At 38.6% G+C, this 18,933-nt stretch overlaps 1 protein-coding gene across 1 annotated transcript; it reads right to left on the reverse strand.

Annotated features, from left to right (window-relative positions):
- Positions 1-1,297: 1,297 nt before the first annotated feature.
- Positions 1,298-5,444, reverse strand: fastkd5 (FAST kinase domains 5). The gene is made up of 2 exons (XM_086090414.1): positions 5,226-5,444; positions 1,298-3,906 (listed from the first exon to the last, which is right to left on the reverse strand). The coding sequence occupies exon 2, from the start codon at positions 3,900-3,902 to the stop codon at positions 1,482-1,484; it is 2,421 nt and encodes an 806-aa protein (XP_085946540.1). The 5' UTR covers positions 3,903-3,906; positions 5,226-5,444; the 3' UTR covers positions 1,298-1,481.
- Positions 5,445-18,933: the final 13,489 nt, after the last annotated feature.

Genomic DNA, 18,933 nt, shown 5'->3' on the forward strand with positions numbered 1-18,933 from the left:
CCAAGGCAAGGGCTGTTGAGTTGGATTTCTGTTGTGTAATATTACTTCCAAGTACTGTATGGTTATACACTTTTGTAACTTGCTTTAAAGGGATAGGTCAATAAAAGTCTCTCAAATGTCAGGGGTACTCGGATTGAATTTAGGAGTGCTTGCGCACGCCAATAAATTGGCTAGTAACACCTATGCTTTGCACCATTTTGAAGAATCTGCGTAACATCTAGTACAGGTGTCACCGTGGGCTCCGGGTAATACGAGTAGCCCATGAACCTGTTCTAAAAATAGCTCAGCAGTGATGGACATTGCGATTTTCCACAAATGTCAAAATCATTTGAAAATGTAAACACTTAGTGAGATTTTCAATAATAATAATAATGAAGCATTGCATATCAATATTTGTTTCCTACATTGTTAAATCACTGTTGATCTGCATCTTCATGTATGATTATCATTAATTATTCACAACATATAAGAAAAACGGTATGCAAATGAGTTGGGTATAATTGTTTTGGCCTTGGAACGTTTTCTCAAAATTACAAATTGTTATAAACTAGCAATTTCTTTAATATATCTACATCTACTGTCTTGTGACACTTTCTTGTGTCATTTATAGCTAAAACAAAGCAATGGGCCCAATACAACAATTACTTTTACTGAAAAATAAATGTTGGGTTTTACTTAACTATACTGCATGTCAAAACCGTAGAGGTACTAATTATACAATACACATTTATTGACACTGAAGAAAAGCACATCTAAAAACACCACAAGCATCATAATGCAATGTCAAACTAAAGTTAAGATGTAGCTTTTGTACTGGAACTTATTTGATTGCGCATGTGTAGTACCTTGTTGGAGAGCGCTCTCTAGTGGCAGTAATCCTAAAGCAGCAGGGATTTAAAAGACAAGAGATATTTTTCTGCTTTTCATTATTGATGTTGACTTTTTCCACAGCATTTGTTATGTAAATAATTTAATGAAATCTGGTGTAAAAATAAATTTGCTTCTAAAATATATATATAAATGTAATAAGACCTGTGTGTAATTGAAATGTTACATCATCTTTCAGTGTACACACATTTTTTGTAAGGCCCCAGAGGCTGCAACACCGCCAACCAAACACTACCATGAAGACCAAGGAACTCTTCAAACAAGTAATAAAAAATATATATAAATATTAGTTTGTTTGTTTTTTTTAAATGGGGGTGAATACTTTTGAACAGCGCTCTGCATGTAACAAATACATTTGACTCATCATGATAGTGTGTAGACAAAGACAATGACAAGACGGACGTTTTTGTTATACAAACTTTGTGCCATGTCACATTTTATTATCACATAAAGTATATGGATGACGTACACAACAGTGAATAGAATACAGTATGTCTTTTTGCTGTGCTTAGCACATACTCATAATGGGACACACTTTACAAGTTTGTAAAGCAACCTACAGCATTCATTTTAAGTCCAGCAGCTGTTTGATTTCAAGTTTCCAGACTGTTGTACAGCTTGCAGTGAAGATACGCCATCTTCTCAGCCCTGCTTTTCCTTAACATGGAAATCCACTCGTGATGGTAAAGCTCTACAACTTTGTAACCCGCCAACTTCAGTTGCCTCCTCTTCATGGCGTGGAGACCCAGTAGCTGCTGTGACTGGTAGCAGTAGTGGTTCCTGTTGTACACCTGGATGGCGAGTTTAACGATGGCGCAGTCTTGAGGGGCTGACCTGTGGCCATTAGGAGTGGTGATCATTTCTGTGACGGTGCTTGTCAGGTTTAGCCCCGTGTTAAACAATGTTTCTTCTTCAACGGGCTCCACAACAGAAGGGGTTTGAACTTCTGGAGGTGGGATTGGTGGACCTGGAAGGTTCTTGGCATTTGTAAGTTGGGCTATGAGATCATCAGTCACATTTACTCCTAAATTTGTTCTCCCCCAACTCTGCTTTGAAGCATATTTGGAAGAACTGCTCTGAACTTCTGTTTGAGATTCTGTGTTGACAGGAACTGGCTGACCAGTGACGTCAAGGTGCACTTCAAAGTCGATGGATCGCATGTGGGGTAGGATCATTCGTTTACATACAAACTTGTCTCCTCCCAGCAATTTTTGCAGAACAGCCTCTACCTCCTTCACCTCGATCTTCTGGCACACGTCCGATTGGACAAAGTTCCACAACATTCGTTTCACCTCTTCTCTCAGTTCGCTGCTTAGCCGAGGACCAGTCCACTGAGGCAACTCCAGAGCCACGACTCCATCCAAGGTGAACAAGTCCTTCTTCAGCTCCAGCGGCTTTGAATTTAGCGCTATACTGACAAAGTCCGGGCTCAAGGCAAACTCGATGAGGTCCTCTGGGAACTGCGAGACAAAGGCCAGGCCGAGAAGACCAGTGAGCAGATGCTGTGGGTAGCGTAAAAATTCTGCCTTCCTCTGTCTAAGAGACTCTATAAGACTTGGGTAAAAGCTTGGGTTCTGAGCAGGGAGGAACCCTAAGGTGCCAAAGGCCCACAACAGTTTGCATGAGTCTTTAGTCCGGGAGTGTGGCACCAGTGATGAAATTCTCCCAGCGATCGCGGCGAGGATGCGGTCATTTTGGTAATGCAATGCCGAGCAAGCCAGCGCCACGTGCATCAGTCCCTTGATGCCCATCCCGGAAGCTCGCCGTGGCACCTCATGTGCCATAGCCTCCAACCATGCCCTGTGAAGCAGGTAGCTGAAACGCATGTATTTGAGCACATTGACCATTGCAAAGTCACTTATATCCCCTACAAGAGAGTGTGCCTTATCAAAAAGGCGATTTACTGCTGTCTCAGAAAGGGATGTTTGAGATTTGAAGAGGCCCAAGCAGACAGCGCCAACCTCCTCCGGCTGTAGATGTTCTAAGTGTCGCATGAGTAGTTGCTCCATGGGCTGAATCAAGACTTTGGGGAACTGCCTCCCTTCTCCCATGATATACAACAGTTGGACCAGCTCTGGAATCTCTACTTCTCTCAGATACAAATGTACTAAGTCATAAAGTCTCTTTAGGAGTTGAGGCTCCTTCCTGCCAATGCAGCGCCACAAGTCAGCTGCAAACAACAATTGGTCTAAAGTCATCTCGTTGGCGCGGCGACTCAGCTCTTCGTCGTACAGCCCGAGGACTGTGTGGTTACGTGGCATTTTCAGCCACGCGAAGGAGCTCAGCACGTCCAAGAGCTCAGGCAGAGAAAAGAGGTGAATGTTCTCCACGGAGTACCAAAGCAGCGCGATAAAGCGTTGGTCAGTCCTCACTAATGATACCTTGTCAGAGTCAGTGTGGCTGAGCTCTACAAAAAACTGACAAATGTCAGATGGTTTCATGCTGCTTTTAAGGACAGACGCTTTTTGGAGTAATTGCATCACCTGTTCCAATTTGATGGGGGAAGGTTGTTGGGAAAGATCAAGGCTTATGGATGAATAACAAGGCCGACACTTGTGAAAGGCACGAGAATCAACTTTAGCATCAGGTGACACGTGTATTCTCTGGCGCAGCGGCACCGGTGTTTCGGGTTTGGAGCTTCTGTTGAAGGCCGAGTCGAGCAAAGTGTTTTTGGAGCTGGAAAGATGGCGTGAGAAGCTCACGCTGTTGCGATTGCTCTGCTTCCAGAAGAAAGGAGCAAGAGCGGGGAGACACGGTTCATTGTCATCAATATTGCTTTGACTGTGGGAAAGGGCAGATTTTACCACAGGGTGATGATATGAGGATGGGCTGTAAAGGACCCTGTAGTTTCCAAGGAGAGGAGCATCCAAATGTTGCAACGCATACACCCTTGAGTTCTGCTCATCCGTCTCAATGTCAAGTTTCCCAATAACATGGCGAGCAAAAAAAGGCTTTCTCAAACTTGGAATGTAGCGTAGTCTCGGCCTCAAGCGACACAGCACACAGGGAGCCATGAATCTGTCGGATGAAAAAGAGAAATGCAACAATTTATAGGTAACAGTCATCATCATCATCAACACATTATTATTTTTACAAAAAAACAATTACCTTATTTATATTACATTATAAACTATTTCTCAAAATTATACTTTTACTCCAAAAGTGAAAAAAACTTTATTCACGGAATATGTACATCTTATTCTCATAATATTGACATTTGACACATTATTCTCCTAATTGGGAAACATTTTTAAGGGCACAATTTTAATAGGTTGTGCTAAAGTCATCCAAGTGAATGCAATTACGTTTACTAACTTAAGCCCTTAGCTTACACTTTGGAAAAGACATTCAAAAATAAAAAAAAACATGGCAAGAATTTGATTTGAATGTGTAGTCATGATTTGGTTCTGCATTTGCTTTATCACTGATCACACATGTATCAACAGCAAATACATTTGTAAAAGTCCAGAATTAAGGAAAAAACACACTCCCGTTTTATTTAATGATAAAAAAATCATATATAAATTAAATACAGGTAAATTGCACTGTGCTTTTTATTTATATTAGTACCCTATAGCTTCATTACAGTTTTACTACATACTACAACATAAAAAATATATTATTTTTTTGTTGTTGTAATTATTAATATTTATTTTTAAGCATCTACCCCCTGCATCACGTGTTTACTTTGCTGCCATCAGGCAAACGTTACAGAACACCAATGGCCCGAAGGAATATTTACAAGAAATCATTCATCCCTACAGCAATATATTTTCTAAATGGCACTAAGTAGCACAGTTTTTTATTAAGCATCCAATTTTATTTTATTTTTTATCTTTTTATAATTGTGGTACGTGAGGGAGTAGTGGATGTTGATCTGAAAGCTGTGTTTAAGGATGCATTTCTGTTTATCTTGATAAAGACAAATAAAGTTATATTCTATTCTATTCTATACTTTGTTCCATGTTGCACCATCGGACCGGGGGGAAAAGATCGTACTTGTTAATGTACTTTTCACTGACAATGGCAAACAAATCGATTCCGATTCTGAAGTCAAGTAAATCATGAGGGTAATTTCTGCTACAAATAGCTGCGCATACACCATTTAACCATTAACACACATAAGTATTTATTACTGGTCCTTCTATCACACTATCATATTATAACTCTACAGACCGTGCAAACGTTATAGAATGTATTTCGGTTTTACACCCATAAGGACCAGTCACCAATGACTCAGGATAATATTTGTACTTTACTCTTCGCAAAGTTGTCATGTGTCTCTTCGGATAAAATATGAACACAGTTAGTGTTCTTTAAGAGGACGCTAAACTCACCTTTACCTCCCTGACACGAAAACGTAAACGAAATATTGACGCGAAAAAACATGGAAATTAATGGTGGAGATGGTTAGCGTTCCATGCAGTCTCTTACTACCGCGGCCTTATCCGGACATCGTGAAGTAGCTAAACCGTCACAATAAATATAAATAAAATCGTTCCAGAAAACATCCTAAGCTAAGAAGCACAAACACAGGGGATATATTTCACTGTTGTACAAACATTTAAAGTACGAATCATAATGTAGTATCTTCCTTGGTCTTTTAAGATGGTTAAGTGGAAGCAAATTAACGGAAACTATCTTATTTTGAAATATTTCAAAAGTCATTACAACTTCCTGTAAAGGCGGCTATAACGGCACGGTGTGACCTATGGCAACTGCGTAGTGCCAAACAAGAACGAAATGCAGTAAAAGTAAAGTCAAGGAATGTAAGCGTGGAATATGGTTAATATTTCGTTTATTTCATCTTCAGTTATTATCAGTCGACCTTCGCCCAGATATAAACTACATATCATGCATATTCATTGTATTCAAGTTGTTGTTGTTTTTTGTTTAAGTTAATTATGTTTTTTAAAGGCATTGTAACATTTACTTACCAAAATATATTTATTTTTATTGTTTAGCTATAAATACAAAATATATAAAAACACACAATTACAGTGAATACTCATGAAGAGCATATTACTATTATAATATTCTACACAACCTAATCAGTATTCAAACTTTAAAAAAACGTTGGCTATCAAAAATTGGTTAATGACAATTTCTCTAATCATCATTGTTTTCACAAATGTGGAAATTCGTGTTCAGTTTACAGTAAATTAAAACAGCTAATCCAATAATTGTCATTGTATAATAACTGTATTCATATGACAGAAAAAATGGCATTGCTTATCACCGTATTATTTTTCATTAAAAGAAAGGCTCTACATGAGCCTGAACCTTATTATTTGTTGATGGTTTTACTTTTAGGCTGTTGGTGGTTAACAAAATACCTTAATTAATGAATTAAGCCCTAAACACAAGCCAGAGATAATTTAGTCAGTCTTTTAATTATAATACATTACATGTCTGTAGAATCATAGCCAAAATAGAGTTAGCAAAAAAAAATTGTGGTCATAACTTTTTTAGTTTAATTGATTTTCCTATTTGTTGAATGAATATCTTGTACAAACAAACACAATATATCATGAGGATGTGTGGGTTAACTTACTTTAGGGTTTTCTATGTTAATCCTTCTGGGGTTTTGTTTGTTTTTAGAATTACATGGTGATCATCTCCAATGCAAATGTAAGTGTTAAGTTTTTTTGCTGAACATGCCACTTTCTTGTATCATTTCAAACTAAAAGATACACACTAAAAAAAATACTTGTACTAAATTGAATTAAAAATAACAATATAACAAAATGTTACAAGAATAGACAATAAGTCAACTTTATTACATACTTTATTTAATTTAAATTTTTAGGGTGAGGCCCTCAATCTAGAGGCCTTATATGGACCAATGTAGAATAGTTTGTTATATTTGTCAACAACTTTCAAATCACTTACTTTTCAGAGCAGTTTTATGAATGGATATAATGGGTGTTTGCGAGGCAGGCAAGAGAAAGTTCAGTGTCAACAAAGATAACAGTGCCCAAAAGGGTTGTCTGAATTATTTTTCCAATGTCTGTTGAAAACTTTTCCTTGTTTTTTCAGGCACAATATATTTTTTAGGGCAACGAATTTCATTAAGTCACACCATAATGGGGGGGGGGGGGGGCATTGTAGATGAACTTACTGACAAAGCATGACATGAAAAGACCCTCACAAATACATTTTCTTTTTACATACATGGCTCCCACTAATTACAACAACTAGGCCTATAACATTAGTTTTTTAAAGGTTTTTTTTTCTTTTTCATCACAATATAATAGAAGAGCAATGTAGTTAGATAGCCTACTGTAGCTTCTAACTGTGATTTAATAAGACACAAAAAGGACTCCACCAGTGAACTGTAGCAGAAGTCAAACTAATTTTCACAAAACGAAATAGCTACGTAACTATGACACTCTGTGTATATATATATATATATATATATATTTATTTTTTAAAGGACAATGTTTAAAGAGATTTAAGATTTAAAAAGAAGGCACACATACCTTTTTAGGGCTCTGCCAGTGACCTGAACCGGAGGGAATTGCTTCGGCCTGTTCTGCTGAATGTGTTAGACAAACTTATCTAATTTTAACATGATAACTTTTTTTTAAAGCAATCTATATTAATCGACTTCATTTACAAAACAGACATACAATAAATAAACAATCAAGTTATTAAAACATACATTCATGAAAAGAAAAAAAGAGCCAGAAGGATTTTAAATAAAAACGTTTGCTACTGTTTTTTGTAATAATTTTTTTAAGAGGGTATTTTTTTGTAAAAGATTTGAGATTAGAACAGACTGAAACAACAAAGCAACAGATTTAACTGCTTTCTTGTTTTTGTAGTTGAATATGGTCTGTTTCCTTCTCAAACGATAGGAAAAGAGGTTTTGATTGATTTGTAAACATGAACTTTCACAAGAATAATTATTTAATACAGGCGTGTTTAGTTTTGTTGTTGTTATTGTTGACTTGTTTGTTTTTTGCTGTTATTATTTAAGAACCAAAACAATAAAAACAATTCCACTGAAGTGTGAAGTCAGAGTCAGATTTATCAATAATAAACCGAGACATACAATTTGTTAGTATAAGGACATTGCCAGAATAACCAAAGTCTTTCAGGGGACATTTCACAAAATATCAATAAACGCAAATGCTTTTCTAATTTACATACTTTATTTGTAAGATGATATTTGCACACACAAAAAGTTTTTTAACATGATAACTTTACTGAAATGTATCACATAACATGATATTGAACTTTTTTTCTGGTGTGGCAGCAATGAGTTTTTGTACCTAAAATATTTTAAGAAATACTTTATCAGTAATTCCGGTTCAATGCGAAAATAAACATTTGTGTTGTAATAATTGTCTTTTTATTCCTCGATTCGGAATTTCAGAGCATTTGATAGATGAAGATGAAACCGTATCCCTTGATCAACTTTTGAACTGAAGAGCTCTTGCTATTTCGTATATAAACGTACTTCTATGTTGTGTAGTGGAGTGTTGTGTTGATGGAGAGGAGTGCTTGGAGAGGAAGTGGTTGGTTTATGCTAATGAGGGAGTTGGGCTCCAGTGGGAGCCGCCCTTCATTGAGCACATGCTCAAACCTGGACCCGTTCGACTCGCGCCACTTTCGCAATCTTACTACCATTCACAAACACACGGGCCAAGCGTCACGGTGCGAGCACATGGTCGTGCTTGGCTCCTTTCACCGCCTCCTCTCTCTCTGTGGCGTCTCAGACTTTTTTTTTCCCGTCACTTTTAATTTTCTTTCATTTTTAGTATAGAAGAGTGTGAGTAAACGGTAAGTGTTCAAGGGATGTTTTTTTTTCTCCACCCCCCCATGTAAGCTAGTAGTGTGTCCACCACGCGTGTTATTACGTGAAGAAACCTGTTGTTAGCCTTGTTCTCGTGCAAAAAAAGTCAAGTGGTTTGATGTCTAGTCGACATCTTATTTTGCCTAAACGGACCGAAATGTGCTTTATTGGCCACTTTCCACATTTGGGGAAGGAGTGTTGTGTGTGCGCGGCGCATAGTTACCTCTCCTCCATGGGTGAGGGAGATTTGAAAAGCATGTGTTGCATTTTGCTTTCGCTCCTCCGCTCGCTAGCAACGTCCTCGCGTGTTTCCTGCGTCTTTCCCCTCCCGTAGCCCACCGAATCCCACCGCTTGCTTAAAGCCTTAGTGGGCGACGTGTTGGGCGGGTAACGCTAAAAATTCGAACGAGTTTGTCCGCCGGATACTTAAAAAGTGGCTCCGGAACAAAGCAACAGCACATGGGGGGGATGAAGCAGGCCGCGCGCAAGCTACGTTGTTAGCTAGCTAGCGGCTAATGCTAATCGACAAACACGAAAAAGGCGTGGAATTAACTCGCCGTTTGTGTAAACAGCCATTTAAACGCACGTGTGTAAAGTCCCCGCTCCACTCAAACTAACACTGATAAACACTTTATTAGCACGTGTTGCGTGTTTACAACCAACTCAGCTACGATTCGAAGTCTATGATGAGGCGAAAGTTAGCCAACTAGCTGGCTAATTTAGTGCGTCTTTTGAACCATCGCTTGTTTTAAAACATCACTTTCCTATCTCACAACACTCATAAACTTCCCCAAAATGGTGAAGTTGTTGTTTAAATAACACCGACGTATTTGGCGAACACATGCCCGCATATCCGTGTTTTGGTGAGCATGTAGTGGAGAGCGGATGCAACCGCAACGTGTGTGTGTGTGAGCGGAGGTGATTACACTCTACACGCACCACATCGTTGTGGTTGGAGGCACGCCGGGCATTACTCGCGCACTTGTTCATGTTGACTGTAACCAGCCTGTGGATGCATGTTGCTCCAATGCGGACTCGTGGGCGCCATGTTAGTGCGTGGGGGGAGGGGTGCGAAGTGTTGTTCTCCCACCCGCTTGTGTTCTCAGTCAGTTTATCGCTTGTATTTGATTGAGGTTTCCGATTCGTCTAAAATCTGTAGGAAGCAGGCAATTTTCCTGAAACTACTTTGTTCAAGTTCATTTTTTTTTTTTAATTAAAACACTGAAATGATGCCTTCATTAATTAAATGAAACTGACATTGGTAGTAATAATACTTTGGTCCCAGGTGAAGTAACTAAATAACCCGGAGCAATAATGGAAACGATAAGTAAAGAAAATTGAGATTGTGAAGCAGTTTCAGGTGGTCACCGAGGTTAATATAGTTAAGGAAATAACAAACGTAACTTGAGATGGGGGAATCCAACTAAAATAAATAATTGAAACTAAATGTTTACGTTTATACAACTATTTTAGTGGAAATGTCCTTTGTTTTCATCTTTGGAAATTATGTTCATACATGATCTTTATATTAAAGGGGGAAGTTAACCCTACATATGTTGTATATGCCCAGACTAGTCTAAACACAACATTCTGAGTAATAATATGAATATTGTAGAGTTGAGCAGCAAAATCCACCTCTTTATACCCATCTAAGGGGGCTGCCATTTTGACACTTGTTGTCGACTGAAAATGACATCACAGTTGCTCAGTGAATGGATGGATTTTGCTGTGTAATTTATATTCCACAAACACAGTAATAATCAGAATGCTGTGCTTAGACTATTGGGGCTGCAAGAAACCCATTATTGCAAAAAAAAAAAAAAAAAAAACCTTTTTAGGTAATCAATAATTTTGGTGCTACAGTAAATTCTTGGAGAAGAAAGAATGCGAGAGTTGTTCAGGAATTGTAGTTTATTTTATAATACTTAGTGACCCCATTTCATTTGCACTACAAACAAAAAGGTCTCCTTTTTTTTAAACCAATGAACTAAAGAAAAAACAATAATGCCAAACAAACACTCTGTAAAAACTAAAATTAAACAATAGTCAAATCAAAATATAAGACAACTAGACTGAAAATCCCAACCTAATAAACCCTGACAGGTACCAAAGGACGCAGTGCAGAAAAGTAGGGACAGGCCAAGTAAGTCAGGAAAGATGGGCATTACCCCCCTCCAAAAAAGTAGGTTTGAAGTAGCTGTTTCCCTTGTTAAGATTTGAATTGCTTAAAATTCTTCAATGCTTTGTTGTTGTTTTTTTACGTTATTGGTTGTTTCTATATTAATACTGGTGTGTAAGTATTACTGCTCTGACCATTTTCTTTCACAGGATTAACGATATATTTTAAACTAGGGAATAAAGGATGCATGAAAAAATGGGTCTGATGGAAGGCAAGGAGGTGGTCACGAAGAAAAAGACCAGGGGGGGTTCTGAGGGGGAAGGAAGGATGGAAAGAGGTCAGAACGGGATGAGGGAAGACAAGGATATAATTTAGCTTGCAAGAATCAAAAGCGACTTGGGAGGAAGGAACAAAGGAGGTCACACGGTCTTCTGTCTTGCGTAATGTTCTGAGCGGAATATTGTAAACGCGTTGTATTGAAACGGTAAAATGGAGGTAATATTTTAAATGACACCTGAAAGTACCGTAAGTGCTTTGAGGTGTAGGTTTGTTAGTGATTGCTCACATTTGTTCAACCAATAACATTACATCCTCAAAGAAAGTAAGCCATTGTCAGCACTTTAGATTGGTAGATCATTTGAAAAGACCAAGCAGCATAAAAGTAAATCTGTTCCATACAATTGCATTATTTTTAAACACATGTATATTAATTTTGAGATGGACTAGGGCTGAGCGATGCGGCCCCAAAAAAAAAAATCTAAATTTTTGCATTTTGTGATTCAGGACGATTACGATTTTAATCTAAAATTCAGAAAACATTTAATGGTTTCATTTATTAAAAAAATAATTCCTGTGCAAAATGTTCAGACAAGTATGTGTACCGATTCTAAATCAGTTTTAACGTCAACTCAGCATTCATAGTTTGTGCTTAAATGCCACAATTAAGGAGTTGGTAGCTATTGTAAACATCTTGTAAACCACCCATCCAGCATTCTGCCCCTTGTGCAAAATTATAACTCACAAAAATATTTTTGATGTAACAACATAAAAACAACACATTTTAATAAAAAAAAAAAGTTGTTGACCCAATTGATCTCCAAATATTGCATTCATTGCTTTAAAATTTCATGTTGAAGAGTAGCTTATATATTCAACTTGTTAATGCACAATTCTTTGTTTTATCAAAAAAAAAAAAAAAGTTAATTCAACATGAAATTAAATGCATTCATTTTAATCTACCAAGGGGAAATTGGCTTGTTTTTAACCCCCCCAAAAAGTCTAATCAGTTGACAAGAAATTATTAGCCACAGATTAAGCGTGCCTTCGCTTTTTAGTCAACACTTTTAATGGCAGAATTTGAATTAAAAATCATTTTCCAACTTTCAGTCGTACTGGCATTCGGGTTCTGGCAAATTCAATTTAGGCCTATTGGTCTAAGTTCAATTTTAGTATTTCATTAGTTTTTATTGTCTTGGTTAGTAGACCAAAGCTTGGGTTGAGAGTAAACAAAGCAAAGAATGGTGCCACACTCTTGATTCTGTGTCTTGTTTCTGCTTTCAGGCAATGGAACACACCCGGACAACGTCGGGAATCTTTTAAGGCCACTTTAGTGTCAAAGTGCTTACAGTGCAGGTAGTCGTATGAGATCTACTGCAGTGGAGGCACTTTCTGCACTATTGTGGCACATGGAAAGAAAGCTTCCCCCGAGACGGAGGATTTTCTCCAGAGGGGAATCCCCTTCTATCAAACTGCCTTTGTGGGCAGTGTGATGTCATTCCAACGCGCTAATTAGCTCCATATTTTGACGGCGCGACTACTTCAAGCGAGACTGCCTCTCTGGTGCTTATGCTAAGGTGCATCTAGTGCAGATAGTTAAGTCAACGTGCACCTACTGCCCTAAGTGCCCCTTCTGGCATAAGGAGCCTGGACTCTTCCGTGTTGTCGCGTCCGTGTTTGTGCAAACACACCGGCGGCGGCGGCGGTGCTCTGTTAGCTTTGCGTGGTTGCGCTGCAAGAACACAGTTGTGCAAATCTATGCAAAGCTGACGGCGTCCTGTGTTTTTACAACCATCTTCTAAATGTTGTGGCCCGTCAATCGAGGAGCTGTCTGTTTCGGCGGTATTAAAGTGCTTATAGTGCAGGTAGTGTCATGACAATCTACTGCAGTGTGAGCACTTCAAGTACTTCCCGATGCCATGCCAGCGAGGAAGAACCCGAGAGATGAACGCGACTTCCTGGTAAGTTTTGCTGGTTTGCTTTCAGCTATTCTCTGCCGTGCTGTGCAAATCCATGCAAAACTGACCATGGAGCCGACACCAATCACGGCAGATTTGAGCCCGGTCTGAGCAGGTTGGGAGAGGTGGCAATGCTCTGGATGTATACGGTATTGCACTTGTCCCGGCCTGTTGATGACACTGGGAGTGTTTCTTCGCAGAAACGGTCCATGAGGTCTTGTTTCTCCGGATGATCCACGTTTTGACCAATGCGTTCTTCTGGCGAAAAAGAAGTGCCAAATGTACTTAAACCTTCAAAGTACTATCATGTGTAAATAAATACGAGATGTTCGCATAGATGTACATACATACTCTTGTTACTCAGTGTTTTTTGGTCTTTTTTCTTCTTCATATTAACTCATTCACTGCCATTGACGGCTATAGATGTAAAAAAAATATATATATATTTTTAACAATTTCTATTAGTTAAAAAAACCCACCTTTTTTTTAAACAAGAGTATGAAAACCTAGAAAAAGTTTATTATACATTTAGAACATATATACAATTTGTGATTAATTGTGAGTTAACTTTAAGTCATGCAATTAATTACAATTTAAAAAAAAAATGGTGCGATTAGGAAAAAAAAAGAAAAATTAGGGGCGCCAGTCGATTATTTTTTTTTAATTTTTAAATAATCGCATGACTTCACTAGTTAACTCACGATTAATCACAAATCTCACAAATAATTCTAGGTTTTCATTCTCTTAACACAAGTCGGAAAAAATGTTACTCATAGAAATAGTTCGCATGATTTTTTTTTTACGTCTATAGCCGTCAATGGCAGTGAATGAGTCAAGGCCATATTTTTAATACTTTTGACTCTTCCATTTTTTATCTTTGAAACCACTACAACAAAACTATATTTGAGTCATTTCCATTCAAAGAGTGGCCTTGTTTTTGTGATTCCTGTCCTGTGTATGTCTTTGTAAATGTTTGCACATATGACAATAAAATGGATTTCAATAACATTGGCATTTCTTAAGTAAAAAAAAAAAAAAACATGCATAGGTTTGCAGAGAAATACGTCATGACATTACGAGTCGTGTTAAACTTTATGCCATGCAAATACAGTAGCGTTTCTCAACCCTGATCCTCGGAGCACACCATCTGTAGATGGTGTCCCTGATATTTTGCAGGAAATTACCGGAATGTGATTACTAAATACATTTTTATCTAAAAAAAAAAGAAAAAGTCACATTATGTTCCCCCAATAAGTTGTACCTTTTTCATACATAGCATACACAATTACTGAGTAGAAAATAATTCCATGCCTTTACCAAGGCTGATAACACTTCTTGGATCAACAACATATTGTGCAGAAGCCTACTTATAATACAACCATAATCATGTTGGAATTTTTTTTGCTGCATTTGCTCACTGAGGAAGAAAAAGTGCTGATTGTAATCACATCCTTGGTCACTTCCAAATACAGCACAGCTTAATACATGAAATAGCTTTGTCACGACAGTGAATGCGTTTATGGTACAAGTACAGTGCCATTAAATATGGCCAGCATCTGAACCAAATGAAAATATATTTCACAAATTTAGAAGAGTATAACTAAGGCATAAAGCAGTACCAAAAATTTTCTAATAATTAGGAGAAATTGTGTTAGAATTACAAAGCGCCAGCATCAGTTTACTTAAACAATGATGAGAATGCCGTTTTACGGTGATTGCAGTTACGCGATTGTCCAGCAGAGGGAAGCACTTGTACACACTACTGTACATGAATTTAGATCCTGCCTGTAGATGGCAGCGTCCTCATCACGATCACTCAGCCTTCATGAAAATAGACCACAATAAAAAAAATAATAATAAACTCAGAGGTATTACACACACATAGCAAAACAATAATAATCTCAACATGTTTGGCCTTCTTGTATTTTTACCCCCATTGAATGTATAGTATAAGTGGTATGGGCATGTCCGATGTTAAAGTGATTCAAAAATAAAATGCAAAAGGGAAATATCAATATAAAAACTTCAGTCGTGCTCTTTAAAACTGATTAGTTTAATGAGGCCAATACACTTCCTTATCCACTTGACCAAGAAATAAGTTTCACACAATTTTTACAGAGATGCAACATGTATAAATGGTATAATGCTTACTCCAATTTGAGTTTACACCAGCCAAACTCGGGCGCCATAAATAAAAAAACATATCAGACATATCCTTCCGTGCAGTCTCCCTCTGGCCAGTGAGTGCATGTTATTGTGGTGCCAGAGTGAGAGATGCTCACTGGGGTGTACACCTTTCATTATCATGTCCTCTTTGCTTTGACAGTCAAGATAAATGGTACGCGTCCGGGAAGGACACCGATTCAAAGGATGCATTTCCGCTTGTCACCTCGAGCTGATTGCTGGAGCCTCTATTTATCTTGCGGTCTGCGTTGACATTTTGCCTTTATTAGATGTTAAGAATGCATCTTGATGGCGAAGATGTCAGCCACGTCACTCGGGGCTTTCAAGCACTGCTCGTGTGGCCGCTGTGACTTTTTCAACCCTGTGAGAAGCTAACAGTCAGAGAGCAATATTAATGAGAAAACAGTGTTTCGACTATACTGGGACTGCATAGAACATGTTGTAAAGAGAATTTGTGGGTTGACTTCCCTTAAGTCTTAAGTCATTGCAATGCTTTTGCACATATAGTGTAAATACAGCATTTAAGTCTATGTATTCGCTTAAAACTGCTGTGTCAAAAAATTGGACCAACCCGCAAGGATCAATTTGTAGTCAAGTAGTGGTGGATCTGTACTTTTTTTTTTTCAACCAAAATTGGGTTATTTTTAGCCCAACGGGAACAAATTTAAGTCAAAAGTGTAATTGTTAAGAAGCACCCGGGGCTAAAGCCAAACTCTGGCAGGGTTTTTTACAAACCAAACTGAACTCTTGTGAATTGAACTCGAATCAAATGAGGAAATTAGAATTGTTACCTATCCCTATTAATTATTGAGAGAGAGAGCTGTCAGGCCCTCGTGGGATTTATCGAGCTTATTGAACATTTAAAGGGGACCTTGCACATGTGTCAACTTTGCAACGTCTTGGCGGCGTAATCAAAATGTGGCCGCAAACTCTAAACAAAATAAAAGCATCCTGTCAGCCGTCTTGCTGAGGCGGCACTTCAACCGCTGGCCTTCTCTGTGACAGAGGTCCCGGTCCATCAGCTGACCCCTGCCAGTTATCCGCCTCTCTCCCCGACTGACGCTTGAACCGCGGTTAAGTATGCACGCGGTGCACCGCCACCGTCAATTTATGCTAATGCAGCTGTGAATTGGCTGCGGAAAACAATTAATTTTCCTAGGGCAGGTTGATGAGGAGTTTTCACAAGTGAGCTTCTTCGCAATCCGGTTTGCCTCATCGACACTTTGCTGACTGCGTGGCTTGTCAGGCGAGATGTAAACAGAAGTACATTTGTGTACATGCTTTGTATGCTTCGCACACAGCAATTAAAATGTCAAGACTTTCCATTGCGGTTTATTTGCAATATTAATTAGCTTTGATTCCCCATTAGAACTGCCCACTTGGCAACACCCACCGTGTGTAATGGAAACTCACATGCTTGGCAATTCAACATCATCCATCTGTCGAATAAACAGAACCCTCGATGAATATGAAAGAGGTCCAATAACACTTGCATCATGCAGGTGTCAAATTCAAGATAATGGGGCTTGATCCGGCCCTTCCCATCATTTGATATGGTCTGCCAAAGCAATTCATGTGCATTTGCTTCATGTTTCTTGCTAAAATCTGGAAGAAATATGTCAATTGTCTTAATTTCATCATCAAACAAACTGAACTGCAGCTCTGCTTACCTTTGGACTTTGGCATAATGTGGTGGTTAATGGCAATGTGGGTGTTTTTCAGAGATGGCAAATCCAGGTCCAGAAGGTAGAAACCCTGCCACAGTTTGACTTTAACCCAGGTGCTAGCTTGCTAGCTCCATTGGTGCTCGTTTACCTGCTAGGGAGCTAGCTAGCATCTGGGGCGAAAGCCAAACTGTGGCATTTAGACACAGGTGCTAGCTAGCTCCATTGGTGCTCATTTACCTGCTAGAGAGCTAGTAAGCTAGCTAGCTAGCATCAGGGGCTAAAGCCAAATTGTGGCAGGGTTTTTACTTTCTGGACCTGGATTTGTCACCTCCGGTATTTTTTTGCATGTTATTGTTTCCAACAGTTGGCTCAGAATCTTCAGCCAGCCTCGCTGATCAAGTCATGAGTGGAGAAAGGGTGCAGAACAACTTGCTCACAGACACATTTTCATAAATAAACAGAGAAAAGATTTACTTAAATGTTCTGTTTTTCTTGTAGTTCTAATGGATTGTCTGAAGAATAAAGCTCCAATTTAGGCGAAAGACAAGAATATCTCTAACAGTACACTATCAATATGCCAGCATCAGATATTGAAACTGTCACTTTCCAACAATTATACATGTTCAGTTTTACACTTTCTCCAAGTACATTCAACAATTTAAGCAATCAATGGAAACATGATTTAGTTGTATTGTTTTTCAAATAGGTTATTGCTCCACACTAATGGTCAGAACTGTTTTCCTGAAAGGAAATGAGTCGGCAGCCACTGTCGGTAATGGAAATCTATCAAAAAAGGCAACTACATATGATCAGATAAAAATGTATTTGTCTTCTTCTTTGACTCATTATCTAATGGTAATTAATGTATGCCTCATTCCATGTACTGTAATGATCACCTTGTTTAGTATCAGAGGCGCCAAATCCAGGTCCAAAAAGTAAAAACCCTGCCACAGTTTGGCTTTAGCCTCAGGTGCTAGTTAGCTAGCTCCCATGGTGCTCGTTTACCTCCTCGGGAGCTAGCTGGCTAGCTAGATAGTACTAGGCAGGGTTTTTACTTTCTGGACCTGGATTTACAACCTCTGCCTAGTATAAGTGTGATAGTAGTTGAATTAGAATGGACTTAGAGTGGACTAACTACATTTTCTTTGTCAATACGTCAGTGTTTCTTGGTCAAGGTTTCTTTGTCAATGTCGAGGTTTCTTTGTAAAGTTCCTGTTCGCTGTGGTTACTTTGTATTTTTTGTATATAAATACTCTGTTTTTCAACTTTCGTGTCCTGTCTGTGTTTGGGTCCAAATTCCTCACCTTACGTGACAGCTATAAAACTTTAAATCGCTCCCCTGGAAAATGGAGTTAGCCCACTCTAGTTCTCAATGGTGCAAGTGAAGCACAGCATTCGTTACAGCGTTACATATCAGAAGCTCGTGTATACGATCTCCTCTCTTAATGGATTTGGAGCAGATGAATGAGGATTAAACTCTTACAGTCTTGTGTGTTTGGATCTGCAAAGGCCACACCAGGCAAACCACAGGGGGAAATATGTGTGTGCTCCAACAGTGTTATTTGGTGTACAGTCCACATTGTACCATCTGCGCTTTTGGTGTTGCTTATGCACCAGGCATGGATTACGGTACAGGGAGGCTTGGGGGAGGGGAAAACAAAACAGGAAGTGGCATAGAAAACAAACACTGCAAATATTTTGTGAATGACAGATGGAGGATCAAGCCAAAGCCAACACAGAAATCCCTTCAAAGTGTTCGTTCCAAAGCCCAAAGTAAATTGTTTTATGCGGTCGTACATTTGATGGAGTACTTCTATAATAACAAGGAGGAGGTCACGCTTTCATATTTATTTACAGAACAAACAAAACACACATTTTCTTCTCAGCTTTTGGTTTTCTGAGCTACATGAGATAATTTGCAAAAGAGCATCGGGCTAATGTTACAAGAGGAAAGTCATATTTTCTTTATGTTTCCAAGGAAAAAAGTAGCAATCTACGGAAGTGTATTGCAATATTTTTTTTATTTTTTCTGTTTCATGC

The sequence above is a fragment of the Leptonotus elevatus genome, chromosome 12 (genome assembly GCF_054856555.1).
Source record: "Leptonotus elevatus isolate MCC_2025b chromosome 12, RoL_Lele_1.0, whole genome shotgun sequence".
Classification (NCBI taxonomy): domain Eukaryota; kingdom Metazoa; phylum Chordata; class Actinopteri; order Syngnathiformes; family Syngnathidae; genus Leptonotus; species Leptonotus elevatus.